The following is a 16,948-nucleotide window of genomic DNA, read 5'->3' on the forward strand; positions in this document are numbered from 1 at the left end:
CCCCCGACCCCCCCCCGCCCCAGCCGCCCCCTCTTGATCTGCACTTAATCAAGCACTGGAGATTAGGGTTGAATGGGCGGGATGTTATTGTTTAGGCCCCCGAGAGGGGCTTCCCGCTCGTCTCAGCACTTCTGCCCCGCAATCCGATTAAAGCGCCTCTGCCCCGGGTGGGGTCTGCAGCACACCCTCAGCCCCTGCCCAAGCAACCCTTGAGCCCCCCACCCCCAGCCTCTGCCGCACCCCCTGCCCCTCCACTGCTGCTGCCGCCCGCTGCTCCCTTGACCTCCCATCATCACCTTAGATGTTCTGGGTCATTAACGTGGCCTCCCGGGGCACGACCTCCTGGGTCACAACCCTCCCCCAACAAACTGTAACTGCTGTTCTGCCTTCAGACCTGCCATGACCATTTTTAATAACGAAACCACCTCTGAGGACAAAACCAGCTCACTGCATGAATGGCAAGGGAATACGAAATGGAAAAAAAACGCTGTTGCCAGTGCCTGACGACAAGCCATCAAGAGTGAAGACAAACAGGACTTGACCGACTTAATAAAGCAGTCTGAACGGCACTGTGAGGTTTTTTTCATTGAGCCGCCTTGCTTGCTTTGAAGCCTCTGGCTTTTTTTTTTTTTTTTTTTTATGTGGCTGATTAAAAGAATGCGCTTTGGGTAGGCAGAACGTGAGTGGGAGTGGGTGAGGAAAATTAAATGTGCCTATCGACACACACACACTACCTACTACAAACATCCACACACTACCTACTGCAAACATCCATACACACACTGGGATGATTGAAGCCCCGCCCTTTGCCCTGAGTGTCTTTCCCCCCCCCAATTGATAATTAAGTCAGGTGTGGAAAAAGGGGGGAATAGAAAAAAGAGGAACGGAGGAGGAAGCAGACTAGTGCTGTGGTTTAGCTGAAGCCTATATGAGGTCTCTTCCCCTAAGGTTCAGTGACAGAACCACCTTTTACAGCATTCAAATGGCTTGCTCTAGAAACACAAGCCTGGTGTGATTCACAGCCATTGTTTTTTCTTCCCTCAACTACAAGAGTGCCCTTTACAGAACCCAGGCTGGTTTTACACATTTCAGTGATTTTAGTATCTCCAACACAAACATTAATCCCGTCAACACACACCTGAGTAAGGCACGTGTGTGTGCGCGCTCACACACTCACACACACACGATCGTAGGCAATTACCCTACATCAAAGCTGCGTTTGATCCTGCTTTCACAGCACTTATGGAAATAAATAAGACAACAAGCATGGAGGCCGGCGGGCTGATAAGGTCAGCGTTGATGGAGCCCAGGCTCGAGGCGAGAGAGAGAGAAATAAAGAGAGATGTACTCTTGTACTCACCAGCTTAAAATCCTGAATGCTACAGATGAAGTAGGGTGTGTTGGGCCGTCGGCTCTCAATGTAGACGCAGTCTGGAAGACAAGAGAGGAGATTAGCCCTCCATTCTAATCACTCCACACAATTACACATACAACACAACACTATCAAAACACACACACACACACACACACACACACATCTCGCTTATATGTGAATGAGATTAGGTTTTGGACTTCTATTTCCAAACTTAAAAATATAAATATGTTTATGACCAGAATAAAGTACAATTGGCAAACAGGCTGGTTTGCATTTGAGGGAAAGAAAACAGTGAGGCTGCAGCTGGCTTCCCCCACCTCGGTCTATCAATCTGCCTTTATAGACTGAGGAGACGCCAGGCTGAGATTGTCTCGGTGACAGTGCTGGGAGAGAAGTCGTAGTGCTTGAAAACTATGTTGCCTGTTGTGCGCTTCAACTGGAATGTGAGTAATAGGATTAGGGCCCTTTGGAGCAGGCCAGGCCTGTCTCTCCAGAACAAACATCAAGGGCGGCCCAGAGGGAGAGGCAAGGACAGGGACAGAGAGAGAGAGAGAGAGAGAGAGAGAGAGAGAGAGAGGGGGACAGAGAGAGAGACAGGGACAGAGAGAGAGAGAGAGAGAGAGAGAGAGAGAGAGCGAGACAGACAGACAGAGAAGAGTGGGAAACAAAGGGAGGACTAGCAAGAGTATGGAGGAAGATGGCGAGATGGATAAGGTACAGAAACAGACGGAGACAGAGTGCGTGGGCATAAACTGAGAAGTTGGTAAAAGACAGAGAGAGCACAGAGAGAGAGAAAGAGGGGAGAAGCAGCAGGGGTGGAGAGAGAGAGAGAGAGAGAGAGAGAAGTGTCTGGAGAGTGGCAGACAGGAAGAGGGCATCCTCAGAAGCGTGGCCCGCTGTGCTGTGTTGCTCTCAGCTGCGTGGGTGGGGCGGCGGTAGAGCCAAGCGGCTGCGCGGCTGCTCTTCAAAGAGACGCCAAACACTAACCCGGAGGAGGCCTGGCACACACGTGTCCCGGTAAACGGTCTGAACTGACTAGCCACTCTCCCAACACACACCCCAGCCGAACCTTTGAAAACATTCTCTGACTTGTCCATGTTGACAAATTGCATAACCTCTCCAGTGCCATGCCAGGCACACAGTGTGTGTGTGTGTGTGGGGGGGGGGGGGGGTTGAATGAGTGAATAGAGCCAGGGAGGACAGAGTCCTGAGCTGCTAAATTGAATGTGACTGCTGGTATGGCCAGGCCATGAACCCTCATCTCCTTAACAAAAACATTCACGCTACCGAGGACAAAAACAGACAGGCACTTCTGCTTGGTACACAGAAACACACACTCTCTATCTCTCTCTCTCTCTCACACACACACACACACACACACACACACACACACACACACACACACACACACACACACACACACACTTCCTGTCCTCTGCAGCCAACATCAAACACACATAACTGCTAAATGTTCCCACTCTCCTATCCTGTCCTCTCAGGGCCAGGAGGATTCCCAACCTCCGCTTACCAAGAGAAAAGACACTCTTTTTTTCTGAGGTGACTGTTTTCACATTTAAAGAGCAGCAGCATGGGGGAAAGAACAGAAACAACAGAGAGAGAGAGAGAGAGAGAGAGAGAGCGAGAGAGAGAGAGAGAGAGAGAGAGAGCGAGAGAGACAGGGCTGTGCTCCGACCATCTCACAGATAAAATCTTATTTACACTGAAGCATGAGCCTCTCGTCTGAGGACAAGCCGGCTTTGATCTGAGACGGCTTGACAAGCCGGCTTTGATGTGTTTGGAACACAAAGCCGCGCAAGTGCAGCCATTGTCTCACTCACTCGCTCTCTCTCTCTCTCTCTCTCTCTCTCTTTCACACTCTCACCCTCCCTCCCTCCATCTCTCTCTCTCTCTCTCTTGCTCTCTGTTTTTCTTTTAGCCTCCCGCCACTTTCTTTCTCTAGTCAAGCTGGTGTTCCCTTTCTTGTTCGAGACCACAAACCCAAAGACAGCATATGCACACAGACACTTTTCCACACGGAACTCCCCCCCACCCTTACATAAGGGGTTGTGTCTCAGATCATACAGCCTGTTTCCCATCATGCCTCAGCCTGTCTTAATCGCACATCTTCAGGCTGGAGCTGTTGACTGAGTGCCTCTCCCAGTGAGGAGGTCAGCCCATCTCTGGGGACAGACGCTGGGTTTATGTAGGGGGCGGTAGGCAGGAGGTGAGGGGGAGGGGGAGTGGGGTGGGGGGTTGTAGATAGTAGTAGAGGATGGTGAGGAGAGGGAGAACAAGAGAGAAGGAGGGGGTGGGGGTGGGGGGGGAATCAAGGTTTGTTCAAGTGTCTGTCGACAATTATGTCTGCCGGCTAAGACCTCCCTGACGGAGTGAGCGGTGTGCTGCAATAGTGCTGGAGGGCTGAGAGAGAGAGAAAGAGGGAGAGAAAGAGAGAGAAAGAGAAAGAGAGACATTTCTCCTGCTTCTTTGCTCTGTATGCAAGCCACTCCCAATGCCGAGATGCCCACATGCTTGATGTTATCAAAAGACAGACATTGCCTGTTCTTCCTGAGACATTATTAAATAGTAATGAACAAATGTAAACGCATTGCCTTCAAAAAAAAAAGAAACCCTCTAAATGAATGAACAGCCCAGTCGAGGCAGAATTGCTTTATCGATCGGGACCCTCTGTCCAACTCATCAGGCTTACAGCTTTACAGGCACAACTGCACTGGAGACCGGACAGCTGGAGGAGACATCAGAGGAGCTTCCTCGTGTGTTTTAGCAAGGCTCTAGTGCTCTGGGGAAGCAGAGGGTGGAGTGGAGAGAGAGAGAGGAGATAATGCTGAAAGGCTCCCAACAGGGTCCTAATGAGAAGTCGGAGTAATGTTGACTTGATGAGTCACACACAAAAAAAAAATGGCGTCTCGAGCAGAAAGTAGAGACAGACGCGGACTAGCAGTCATGGTGAAGGAAGCCTCGGCACTAGTTCACCACCTTTCCACTGGGCAAGGGAGACTTATGTTTACTTATGTGCACACGCGCGCACACACACGCGCACACGCACGCGCACACGCACGCGCACACGCACGCGCACACACACGCGCACACACACACGCGCACACACACACGCGCACACACACACGCGCAAACGCACGCACGCACGCAAAAGGGTGAACAAAAAGTGAGTGTGTGTGTGTGTGTGTGGGGGGGGGGGGGGGGGGGGGTCTGTAGAAGCAGGGTGTGATTGCTAACAAAAGCATAAAGCACCTCTCCATGCCGCCTTACATCATCATTTATTTATCTGTTTGGGTTGCAGTCAGTTATTGATCTCTTGTGTTTATCTGTAGGAGGCAGCAGGTCCAGTCAAAAGGAAACTCAAATAGTGAAGGCACAATGCAGCCTATTTGTGTTGAGGGGCTGTTCAAATAAACAAAACAACAAAAAAACAGATGCCTTTTCCGAAATGGGAATTCTGCATGACAAGATGGAAGGGCGGAGGGGCGGGCTGTCCTTATCTGGGTGTGTGTGAATAAGGCATGCTGGGTTGTGTTTTTCTCCCTCTCCTTTCTTTTTTTCCCACTTCTCTTTTTAATCGTTGTCACAGCGGCCGGCTGGATGACTGACACCTCATGGCCCCGGCCCCCACCCAGGCCCAGCGAGTCATTTACAAGATAAGGACCCAATGAAAATATCCATCAGCGCTTTTGTGAGACCTGTGTGTGTGTGTGTGTGTGTGTGTGTGTGTGTGTGTGTGTGTGTGTGTGTGTGTGTGTTATGTCTCTGAGCTCACTGACAGAAAAAGGAAAGGGTGGGGGAAAGACAGAGGGAGAAAGTGAGGGAGGAAGGGAGGGAGGGAGGGGAGAGAGGGAGAGAACAAAAGAGACAAATCAGAGGGGAGATGAGATGAGATGACATGATTCAAAAAGTCCCATCCACATCAGGTGAAAGGCAGGGGGGGGGGGGGGTTAAGCAGGAGACAATGAAAGCTTAAGGTTTCCTCACAGGCAGAAATACAAAGAGAAAGAGAGAAAAAGAAATGGAGGGGAGGGGGGGAGAGAGAGAGAAAGAGAAAGAGAGATGGATGGATTCAGCAGCTGTATAGAAAAGCTGATATGAGCTTGGAGAGGTGACTTACAGAAAGCACAAGACAGAGTATATTCCTCTGAAAATCCATTTCTACTGCACACACACACACACACACACACTTGAAATGAAAATGTTCCCCTGGGCTATCAATTTTTTACCCCGAGATCATCTGACACGAGTCATATGTGTGTCAACCTTCGTGTGGAGTTGCATTGTGCATGAAAATGAGCTGCAACCTGACCCGACACTTCCAGACTGTAGATCCACGCGTTTAAGACCCTCCCCGACCCTCCCCCAAATCTCCAAAGCAAGTGAATAATCAGCTGTTTCTTAAACTCCGGCGGTATGGGGGTCGTCTAAAAACACACAACCTCGGCGGCAGTGGGGCTCGTTTGGGGAGAGTGAATTACTGGGCTCATTTGCATGGGGCTCCATTAGTCAAAAGCGGTAAGGAGTGAGCTGGGCTAACAGACCTGAGGAGAAGCTAGAGAGAGAGAGAGAGGCAGAGAGAGGGAGGGAGAGAGGCAGAGAGAGGGAGGGGGAGAGAGAGAGAGGGAGAGAGAGAGAGAGAGAGGGAGAGAGGGAGAGGTGGGGGGTTCCAGCCATTTTGTGCTTTTCAGCAGCATTCCCCCTCCATCAGGAAGGGGTAGGGGGAGGGAGGAGGGGCTGAAGAGCATGGTACCGAGTGTGTGAGAGCATGGTGCTCTCTCTGTGTGTGTGTGTGTGTGTGGTGCTTTAGGGGGCTTTGTGAAAGACTTCCCTGTGCTTTCCCTGGGGCTACAGGTTCCACCTCTCATAAAGCAGCTGGGAGGAGAGGGAAAGAGAGGAGGACATAAGCAGAGAAAGCGGGGCTTTTGAAAACACCACCGGATCAATTATCAGCCCAACCCCCCCCCCGCTCATGGCCAGCGGTAAGCACGGGATGGGACACCAGAATTAGAAGAAGGGGGAAGAAAGGAAAAAGAAGAAAGATTAGGGAGAAGAGGGGAAAAAAATAGGCAAAGTTAAACGTGATCCATCTGCAGCCATTACTTCTTAATGCATTGTCACTCCTCACTTAGCGTGCATGAATATGCATGAGGTAAGGGGAGAAGAGGGGGGTGGGCAGTGCTCTCACACACACACACACACACACACACCTCGGCGTGCTGCAGCTCATTGTTCAGTCAGCCGATCCCCTGCTCTCCTGGAGCATGGCTAATTCAACACACACCTTTACCAATAAAGGAGAGAAGCTAGCCGTGCTCTCCGAGTCAAGCCAACCGCTGCCTCACTCCAACGTGGCGCGGAGGGGGGAAATGAGCCCTGTTTGCTAGCTAATGTCCTCCCTCTCTTTCTCTCACTCTATTCCTCCCAGCCTCCCACTCCCTCCATTATTTTATGAGCCATCATGAGAGGAGTAGCAACACGCTTGTAGGCATGTGAGCACACACACACCCAAACACACACACACACACACACACACACACACACAGGAACCAAATCTGTATTAGTCACGCATGGCTCACTGTTCTAGGATCAGAAGTGTTTATTTAAAGGGGGTGAGAGGAGGTGCAGGTGAAGCTGTGGTTGAAGAGCAGAGCAGAGCAGAGAACAGAGTACGAGCAGAAACACTAACAACCCAGCCAGCTCCCTCGTTCACTGATCCTTAAATTAAAGAGCAGGAGGAATGCAATAATGACACCACAGGGAGGAGTGAGTATGAGTGTGTGTGTGTGTGTGTGCGTGTGTATGTGTGTGGATTGATGTTGCCAATGCCGCAATCAGCCATAATGAACCACCAATTCCTCCCCACACACATACGCATGCCCCAACAACTGACACCCGGACCCCCATCCAATCCCCCAGGTCACGTCCTGGTGAAGGGGTGAAACGCAGCTCCACTCTATGGGGTTGGGGGTCAGACTCTGCCCCGGTGACCCCCTCCAGCTCATCCAATTTCTGCCCCGACCCCATTCCACCAACAACCACTCCCCCCCTCCCCCCGTCCAACAGCAGACCTCAACTCACCCTCTCTTAATGTTTTTATTTTATGGCATTTCATCCCATTCCATTTCAGCAGCACATTTATTCAGTCTGGAGCAGCAGACAGGGCCATTTCCCCCTGCCGGAAAGGGGGGAGGGGCTGAGAGATACCTCAGTGATCACATCGAACCTCTCAGAAGTGGGTCCATAAAAGGACACCCACCCACACACACACACACACACACACACACACACTGCTCTTTCCCTCCAGGCCTCAGAAAAAAAGCTCTTTGACGAGCCAAGGAGACGGACGAGTCGCTTCTCTGTAGCAGCTTTCTAATTTGTAATCGGCAGATGGTTAGGTTTCAGGGGAGGTGGAATAAGGACTCTTCCCCTGGCCCTTGTCAGAGCATGCTAGGGGACTTTTGCACTGTGAATCAGGGTGCTGACTTCTCATTTCTCTGAGTTATCAGCTTTGGTGCAGCGTGGCTTGAGTTTCCGTCTCAATATCAGATGGACCCCGTGACAGGGGAGTGGCTCAGCTTCCACCCCACTCTAAACTACACCCTATCAATAAATGCATGAGTGAATAGATCGAATACTATGTCCAAGACTTTATACACAGCTAGTGTTGCAGAGTGTGCAACATAGAGCTTAATTGTCATGGGAATACCCCAAGCTAGTTAGCTGGTATGGACTCCCAACATATGTTGGATGTGTGAGCCTTTGATGTGGGTGTTTAAGGGCTCTATGAAAGCTTGGGTTGGGATAAGGGAGGGTCCGAGACCTATAAAAACCTTCTCCTAAAATGGCTGTTTCCACCAGCCCTAAATGCGAATTCATTTACTTACTTCAGATAAGAGAAATTGAGAAGCACTCTTCTGTCCTGCTAGCTTAAGAACAACAGAGAGGCTAATGCAGGAAGGCAAGCAAGAGTGTGGTAATGACTGCAGGCGGAACTGAAGCAGTGGTCTTAACCACTGATAATTAACATGTCGTCCACACAACAACACAGAGTGGTCTGGAAGACTTTATTGTTTTTCCTTTTGTGGTTTCAAAAACATTTGCGTACACAATACGCGCTTTCAGGTCTAGTGTGGAGATGTTCTCTGGGAGAATAAGTATCCAGCCGACGGCTCTCTGATGCCCTCAGACGGGTTCTGCTTTAGCCAGATGATGAATCACCGTCCAAAGTGAGAGAGGCTTGCCTGTGTTACGTTCACTTAGAGGAGGTGAAAGACTGCATGATCCATCCATTTTTTTTTCAGAACCTAAACATTAGGCTGAAGACTTTCCTACAGACAGAGGTTATTTTACTCATTTTTACACATCTATTTCAGCACTCTATCTATGTAGCATTTAACCACGTGACGAAAAGGGGATCTGAGCCAAACCCCTGGAAGGAAACCGTCGAGTCTAAGAGTACTAAAGTCTAGTGTACAAAATGTACTTCACATTGGCTGACTAATGATAATGGTTGGATTTGATTTATCAATCTATCTATCTATTGAGGTGGGGGGCAGGGGTGTGATGGCTGTCCACACACACACACTCACAGATCATGAGCAGCATTCTGGGGAGCAGCGCTGACATTTGCTCAGGGGGAGATGTCGGGGGGAGGGGTGGTATGGGGTGGGAGCTGCGATGGCAAATTATATAGCCCGTTCACATCCAGCCCATCAGAGACAAACACATCTCTTTACACACGCGCACGCACGCACGCACGTACGCACGCACGCACGCACGCACACACACCACACACCATCATCACAGCTTGTGCTAGTGTGAGCACGTCAGGGACTGTGGGAGCCATATTAGGAGGAAGCGTGAATGCAGGAGGGCAGCCTGGCCATGTTAACACCCCATTTTAGAGTGGTGTATGGAGGGATGGAGGGGGAGAAAGAGAGAAGAGAGAGAGAGAGAGAGAGAGAGAGAGAGAGAGAGAGGATGGAGCAGGAGTGATAGAGCAAGCAACAAATTGCATGGACACGACAAGGACACTTTGTGTGTGTAGGGGTCAGAGGTGTGTGTGTTTGTGTGTGTGTGTGTGTGTGTTCGGGCATAGGGCTAGTGGTGTCTGCGGACAGGGTGCTCCGGTGTGTGTGTGCTGCCTGCCTGGCTCTGCGCTATTGATCTGGCGTGTGTATAATCTCCCGGCCAGATCCATGAAGCGCGCTGTGTGTCATATATATCCGCCAAAGCTACAGGGAGCGCGGACAGAGGACTGCCACTCAAAAGCCCAATCGATCCTGCAGGCTGCTCCTGTGTGCCGTCCGCCTGCACTGACCGCAATACAAATGCCCCTCCATATTTTTCTTTCCTTCCGCTTATCCCCTCTCCTCGCTCTACCTCCATCTCTCTCTCTCTCCGTCTTGATCTCTCCTTTATCCTTGCACAGCCCAAGAACCTGAGATGGAGGCTAAGTGTATCCTATGGCAATTGTTTCTGCTTGTCTTTTTTACTGGCTAATCAATGCCCACTAAGCCTCCTGCTGAATGGAAATAATTTACTCATCCCTCCCTGTGAGGATGGGGGAACTGAGGGAGGGGGTCTGTGACACTAGATTCATCTTCCTCTGAGTAAGCAACCGTATATATAAATATATATATATATATATAAAATGTGTGTGTGTGTGTGTGTGTGTGTGTGTGTGTGTGTCAGTCTCTCCAACGATGACAAAAGCAATTAACATGGCAGTTCGGGGGTCCCACGCTGTGTCTCTGCCTGCTTAATACCTCTCCAAGTGTGGTCAGTTTTCCATATTGTGTGTCACTAGACGAATATAAAAGGATTTAGCGTTTAGCAGGGGCTTAATCCCGGCCACGGCTTTGGGCCTGCTTAAGCCAGACGAATCAAATCTGATTGCAATAAGGCTGCAGCAAATGACCACGAACCAGAGGAAGAGAAAGAGAGAGAGAGAGAGAGAAGGGGGGGGGGGGGGGGGAAGGGAAAAATATGCACATCACAAAGAATGTAACCACACCTTCAAAATTCGCAATATGCATATGTGGAGCACGAGCACGAGCACGAGCACACACACACACACACACACTGACAAACAGTGTCTTTGGAACGATCAGACAATAAGATCAGAGCCAACAGCACAGCGCATCCGACAAATCAGAGATTTGTCACAAAGGCGATGTGTTGGGAATCTAATGGCGCGTGGTGCAACTGCCTAATCCACAAGATGCACTCCCCGCAACAATAGCCTTTGTTCCATCTACTGTGGAGGGACAAGAAAAAAAAAAGGAAAAAAATGATATCAAAGCCGGTTTGTCATCTGTGTCTTATAGCATCTCAGCTGCATAAACAGGGTGGCCATCCGAGCAAGGGGGGGAGAGAGAGAGAGAGAGAGAGAGAGTGAGAGAGAGAGAAAGTGAGAGAGAGGGAGAGTTTTTCCCCTTTCCCTAGCAGCACTGGTGAAGGGCTTGAATGGGGAAACGCACTAGGATTTCATAAACACCTCTTTAAAAGCAGGCTCTGGGCTGTTGCTGTTTCCTCGCTTGCCCTGCACTGATAGTGCAAAAGACCTTGTGCCGCGGCGAACGCTCGGATGGAGGCTACGTGGACTGGAGGTGGCCATGCTTTTCAAGGACACTGGGAGGAGAAAGCATTCTTCCACACGCACACGGACACACAAACGTATAGCCCATGACACTTTCATTAAGCCAGCCTGCTTTCCTGAACCGTTATGGAAACATTTAACCTACAGGAGTGTGTGTGTGTGAGTGTGTGTGTGTGTGTGTGTGTAGGTGTATGTATATGTGCGTGCGTGTTTGTGTACATGCATGCGTGTTGGTGCGTGTGTGTGCGTGTGTGTGCGTGTGTGTGTGTGTGTGTGTGTGTGTGTGTGTGTGTGTGTGTGTGTGTGTGTGTATGCATCGAAAATCCTCCTTTGCGATAATTTCTGACACAGTTGGCACATTACCCAGCCAAGGATGATCTATTTGTGCTCATGCTTGACCTTTTTCATGGGCACTGGGTTAAGCAGGGAGGACATGCAGGCAGCCAAAGATATGTGCTTGCCAAGGCCGCCACGAATATACCAATGCTGCCTGCCTTCAACGGCTGACATTCTAACCTTCGCCAACTCCAGACATCCCGCCTCTTGTTCCACCAAATATCTAAACAGCGGGAGAGCGAGGAGAGCCTTGTTTACAGCACCGACGAGAAGACGCTACGTGTTTATTAGTCTTGCTTTTTCTTCACCCCTAAAACCTATCCTGTGTGTGTGTGTGTGTGTGTGTGTGTGTGTGTGTGTGTGTGTGTGTGTGTGTGTGTGTGTGTATGTGTGCGCACACATGCACATGTACATAACAGACATAATGGGAGCCAGGCGGAAAACTTTTCTAGGAGGAAAATATTTAAAAGAGAGAAAGAGCTCACAACAGGGGAGCAGAAAAACAAGCCCGTGCTAAGCTAACGCCAAGACTGAGTGGACTGTGCTGCGTGTTAAAAGCCTTTAAGAGGTTATATAAATAATAGTGAAACATACACGCACCCCCTCATAAACACACACACACACTTTTTGGCTAAGGCAAGCTGATGGCTGTTTTTGTGCAGTGGCCCTCACACTGTAGGACAGGCTCCCCCCCTGAGGGACTGTTCAAGCACGATGGAGTAAAGAGAGAGGAATTCTGTTCATACAGTCCATAGTGCTGATGGCCATTAAAAACAAAATGTACTGTGGAGGGAAATAATGCCGGACAGGACACACCATTTAATGAGCCAGCGCGTCTCAGGAGGGACCAATAAACAAACAGCGTGTCACTGGGCAACAGCACGGGGTGGCAGATTTCAAACTCAGGCGAGGCTAACAGATTTAGCATTGAGCCATTTAAACAACGTAATTAAGCCTGTCTGCCCTCAGACATCTTGAGAGATCCTGTCAGTCTTTTGGGGTCCTTGAGCACGGTAAATCATGTGTCAGATTAGGACAACAGCGAATGTATTCCCCATTCATGGACAGGATTGTGTGATGGCTATTTGTTGTCTGGGAATTCCCTGCCCCTTCACTGCATTGCATTTGCTCAGTTAGTCTGGCCAACTATCATCAGCGATCCACTTCACTCACGTAATTGGACACGCCTTTAACCAATCAGACCAACGATACTATACAACGATACAACGATCGGTAATAAAGCAAACACATATTTTTTCTGTATGAATTGTTCCAGGGCAAGTTTCTGTTCTGTTTTCAAAGAAAACTTGCCTTATCGAAGTTTTGCGGTGCTTCGGCGGCCACCATGTCCAATGTTTAAAAACTCTCCGTGCAGTAGATTCTGTAACGTAGCCGTGGTAAGTTTAAATCCGCCAATGGCGCGCCAGGTAGCCAAAAGCCAGTTTGTGATTGGCTCCAAGGATTGTGGAAATCTTGAAATGAACGGCTATCCAAAGTTGGCCAGACCCAGTGCAGAGGCAAAATCAATTTGGCCGGAAGAAGTGGGGCGGGACTTCCCAGACTAGGCTATTTGTGCTTCCTTGCACATTCAAACTATGGAGGGCTGGGTGAAACTGGTGCATAAAGAAAAAAAATGGCAAGGAAACGACACTTGAGAAATCGCCAGCATGTACAAAAGTGTCTTGATAGCAACCCCTGCCCGGCCCCAGACAAGAAGCTTTGACGACTGATCTAGTGGACAGCAGACTTTCACTGTAGCCTACACCAGCAAAATCTGTGAGCATAAGCCAAGTGCTGTGCTGTGCGCAACAACAAAAAAACTACTCCTGTAAGCACAGGACTAAATAAGTCCCTCTCCTAGCTGCAGTGGGGATGGTGGCCAGTTTATACCATACCAGCCTTATAATGGTTTATGAGTAATGGGACTCCATGTTTACATTTAGCTTATATTTCCATGAATTTTTGCAGCAGGCTAATGGTGCTGTTTATGAACGGTGGTGGCTGGATGGTGGAATGCTCCCTGTTCTGAAAGGCAGGCATATCTGAAAATATTTAGGAACGGCTGCCTTAGTGTGACTAATGCGGCTGGCTTGATGGCGCGGAGAAGCGGAGTGGGGTAGGGTGGGGAGAGTTAAAAGCTTTGCTGAGGAAGCCAGTGCGACCAGCGCTGACTACAGCACTCCACGTAAGTGAGGCAAAAGGAATAAATCTATGGCTATTTGGTTAGGTGTCCTAAGGCTAGTAGCCATGAGCGCACTCATCATGTGTCAGTAAAATGGCTGTTTGGATTTGCAGGCACGTGTTGTTGCCCCCCCGGCCGAAAAGCTTGCTTCCCTATAGCGACTCGTATCGCTAATGGGGTGAAAGACTGGTCTCCACAATGCAAGAAAAAAGACCAGTAAAGGTACATCTGCCAAATGACAGTGTTTCTGAAGGGAGGTGTGTGTGTGTGTGTGTGTGTGTGTGTGTGTGTGTGTGTGTGTGTGTATGTATGTGATTATGGAGCAGGTGTCCTGCTTTCTCTATGTATGTGTGGGTGCAATGCTGTCTATTTCAGAGTGTACACTGCTGCATAACAACTGCATGTGTTATGAGTATGTACAAAACTAAGTGTGGAATCACGGTCTTATTTTGACCAGTGTCTGTATGCTTTTGTGTTAATACTGTGCACACAGTGTGGTAATGCACATGGACATAACATGTGCTTGTTGTGTGGTGGTGTGTGTGTACTTACACTGGCAATTGCTCTATTGCTGCGTAATGTACTGAGTACTTAGAGTCCTGAGAGACCGTCATGAGGGTTCGGTCAGTGACAGCGGGTTCCATGAGGCGTGGTGGAGCGCAGCGCACCAGTGCCGGCTAACGGCTGCGCTAATTAGGCCATCCAGCACTAAGAGCACAAATGTTTAACTACGGTAATAGACATGCGTGTGAGTTGCAGAAGCATGTAGGATAAGGAGATTGTGTGTGTGTGTGTGTGTGTGTGTGTGTGTGTGTGTGTGTGTGTGTGTGTGTGTGTGTGTGTGTATGTGTGTGTGTGTGTGTGTGTGTGTGTGAGGGTAGATGTGTATTTGAGCGTTTCCAATCATGTGCATGTGTAGGCATCACATGCTCAGGGCTCCACAGATGTGTGTCTGTTAGTGAACACACGTTCCACGTCGGCTTTGTTACATTTGTGGACACATTTACGTGCACCGTGTGTTTGCGTGTTTTTTTGTTTCCTACCTCCAGGCCGGTAGATGATGTCATCCTCCGTGATGAAGGACGTGATCTCTCCGTTCTCTGTGCGCTCGTAGCGTGACTTCTTCTTGGGCAACTTCTTCTTGCTCTTCTTGCCCCCTTCCTCAGTGACTATCATGACACTCCCACCCCCTCCACCCACTACAACCCCGCCGCCTCCTCCTCCCACTCCTCCTCCTCCGCTGCCGCCTCCAATGCCAAGGCCTCCTCCTGCGGAGGTTCCTCCCTCGTTGTCCTCATCCTCGCTGTGTTCGCTCTCTGCGTAGTTGCGGGCGCCACCCTCTAGCGTGCAGCTGCGGCGTGGCCGGGAGCTCTCGCTCTCGCGGCCTTTGTCCCGATCGCCGCCGCCACCGCCGCCACCACCGCCGCTGCTGCGGCCCTTGTCCCGTTCGCGCTCTCTGTCCCGGTCCCTGTCGCGGTCCCGCTCCTTGTCCTTCTCTTTTTCGGCAGTCATGATTCGCCACGTGCCTTCCTCTGTCCTCTCACGGCTCGGCCTCCGTGAAAGGTAGACTGTGAGCCTGGGCTTCAGTCTTCTGAATTTACCGGTCAGATCCAGGAAAAAGTCCACCGCACCGACAACCCCAGTGTTTCAGGAGAGCTGGATAACACACACACACAGAGAAAAAAGGAGGAGGGTTAATAAATCATTTCACTTCACCACAACCACCTCCTAGCATCAACATCTCTACCATCATCGCCTTTTGTTCAATCTATCTGGATTTGTAACACTGTCATTGAATGGTGTCATTTTGATTAGCCAATCAGTCCTAGGGCCTTAAGGAAGAGTGAGGGAGAAGGGAAGGTGCAAAAAAACAAAGGAAAAAAGGCGACAGCCGTCGATAAACACAATCTGCTTAATCAATCCCTCTCTCTCTGAGCTGCAGCCACAATGTCTACCAGCACATCATTGCACCCCGTCCCCTACGGCAACACCAGGCCTCCTGAGGAACCTCACTAACCACACTGTTGCCATGACACGAACGACACAACATCAGACACACTTTCAAGTCTCCAATGCCGCTATTCCCCTTGCTCTTCTATCAGATAGGAAAGAGAGGGATGAGAGCGACGAGCGGGCCACACATAGTCATCTGCACAGGATTCCCTCCTGCGGGGGAAAGATCTGCAAATAGCTCGGGCCACATCTGAAGGGCTGGGTAAGCATCAAGGCAGTGGCAATCATAATCAGCTCAGAGCTCCATCTCTGCCGCTGGCCCCATTAAAGCTTTTAAAAGGTGATGAATGTGTGTGTGTTTTGTAAAAATCGGATCATATGGTTCTGAAAACAAAAATCTGCCAAATTTCTGACATAGTTAAAGGCGCTTTAGTGACTGTGTCAAGAAAGTAGCCTATGGGTGGTTGACGAGACATGGCCTTTTTTTGGTTGAGTGTTAAATACAAATTAACCAAAAAAGTGTCATATTTTTTTTTTTATATTCTATTACATAAAATGCTGCTTTATGTGAACATGTTGTACATTCATGCAATTCATCACTCACATTTTCACAATTTTCAGTCAAACATGCTTGTATGATGTGACTGTCCCAAACTTGAGCAAAAATAAGAAAAATAAATGCAACAGATACTGGAAGTTAGAAGTTGACAAGGCATAATATTTTGAGTCAGCTCTGATAAAAAAAAAAATCCCTGAAATGAATATCATCTGGTGTGACAGTATGTTGTGATATTTAAACGGATAAATGTGAGACCCTTGGGGAGAAGGGTTCCTGGTTCAGTCAGGAACTACATAAAGCATCTCAGAACTACATAGAAGGGTTACAATGTGTAATTTGTTGTCATCTTCTCAATAGATCTGTTTTTTTTTAAACACTCCCACTTCTGTACTCTTTCCCAGTGTCTTTTAGTGTGGCGTGTTTTTTATATAGAAATGCCAATCATAAGTGACTTTTTGTCAGCATTACTTTTACATCTATGTTACCATGCTGCAGCGGGTTGTTTTGATGCTAGTGTAGAACCACAAGGCTCAGTGGTTGCTGTGTCACACCATATGAGGTTTCATGCACTTAGCACAACACGTGTGTGTTTCGCTTGTCACGTCATATGATCCATCTGTCAACAAATATGATAAGAACTCTATTCTTTATATCTACATAATTCCGATCAAATAACTGGATGTGCTAACAGACTTGTCAGACTTGCTGCTCTGTTTGGAGATAATGGAGCTATGTTAAGTATCTTTATGGCAGAACTATAGCAGTCTTCACAGGCAACCTGTGAGGAGGAGCAGTCAAAAGAAAATCATGGCAATTTATGACTTCGCCCATGAATGTCTTATTGTAAAAGGGGCAGAAGTGAAATCATGAAACACGAGATTAAAACATGTCCACAGCCAACAGGATGGAAGGGAGCCTCAGTGG

General features: G+C 49.1%; 1 protein-coding gene across 2 annotated transcripts in view; it reads right to left on the minus strand.

The window, feature by feature from the left end:
- rerea (arginine-glutamic acid dipeptide (RE) repeats a) overlaps positions 1-16,948 on the minus strand; it is a 162,359-nt gene that overhangs the window by 80,887 nt on the left and 64,524 nt on the right. For both annotated transcript variants that reach the window (XM_080854244.1, XM_080854243.1), the window contains exons 3-4: positions 14,556-15,168; positions 1,361-1,431 (exon numbers count right to left, since the gene is read on the minus strand). In XM_080854244.1, coding sequence (XP_080710370.1) covers positions 1,361-1,431; positions 14,556-15,024 — 540 coding nt within the window. In that variant the 5' untranslated portion in view covers positions 15,025-15,168. The remainder of the gene's footprint in view (positions 1-1,360; positions 1,432-14,555; positions 15,169-16,948) is intronic.

This window comes from Sprattus sprattus (genome assembly GCF_963457725.1).
Source record: "Sprattus sprattus genome assembly, chromosome: 16".
Lineage (NCBI taxonomy): Eukaryota > Metazoa > Chordata > Actinopteri > Clupeiformes > Clupeidae > Sprattus > Sprattus sprattus.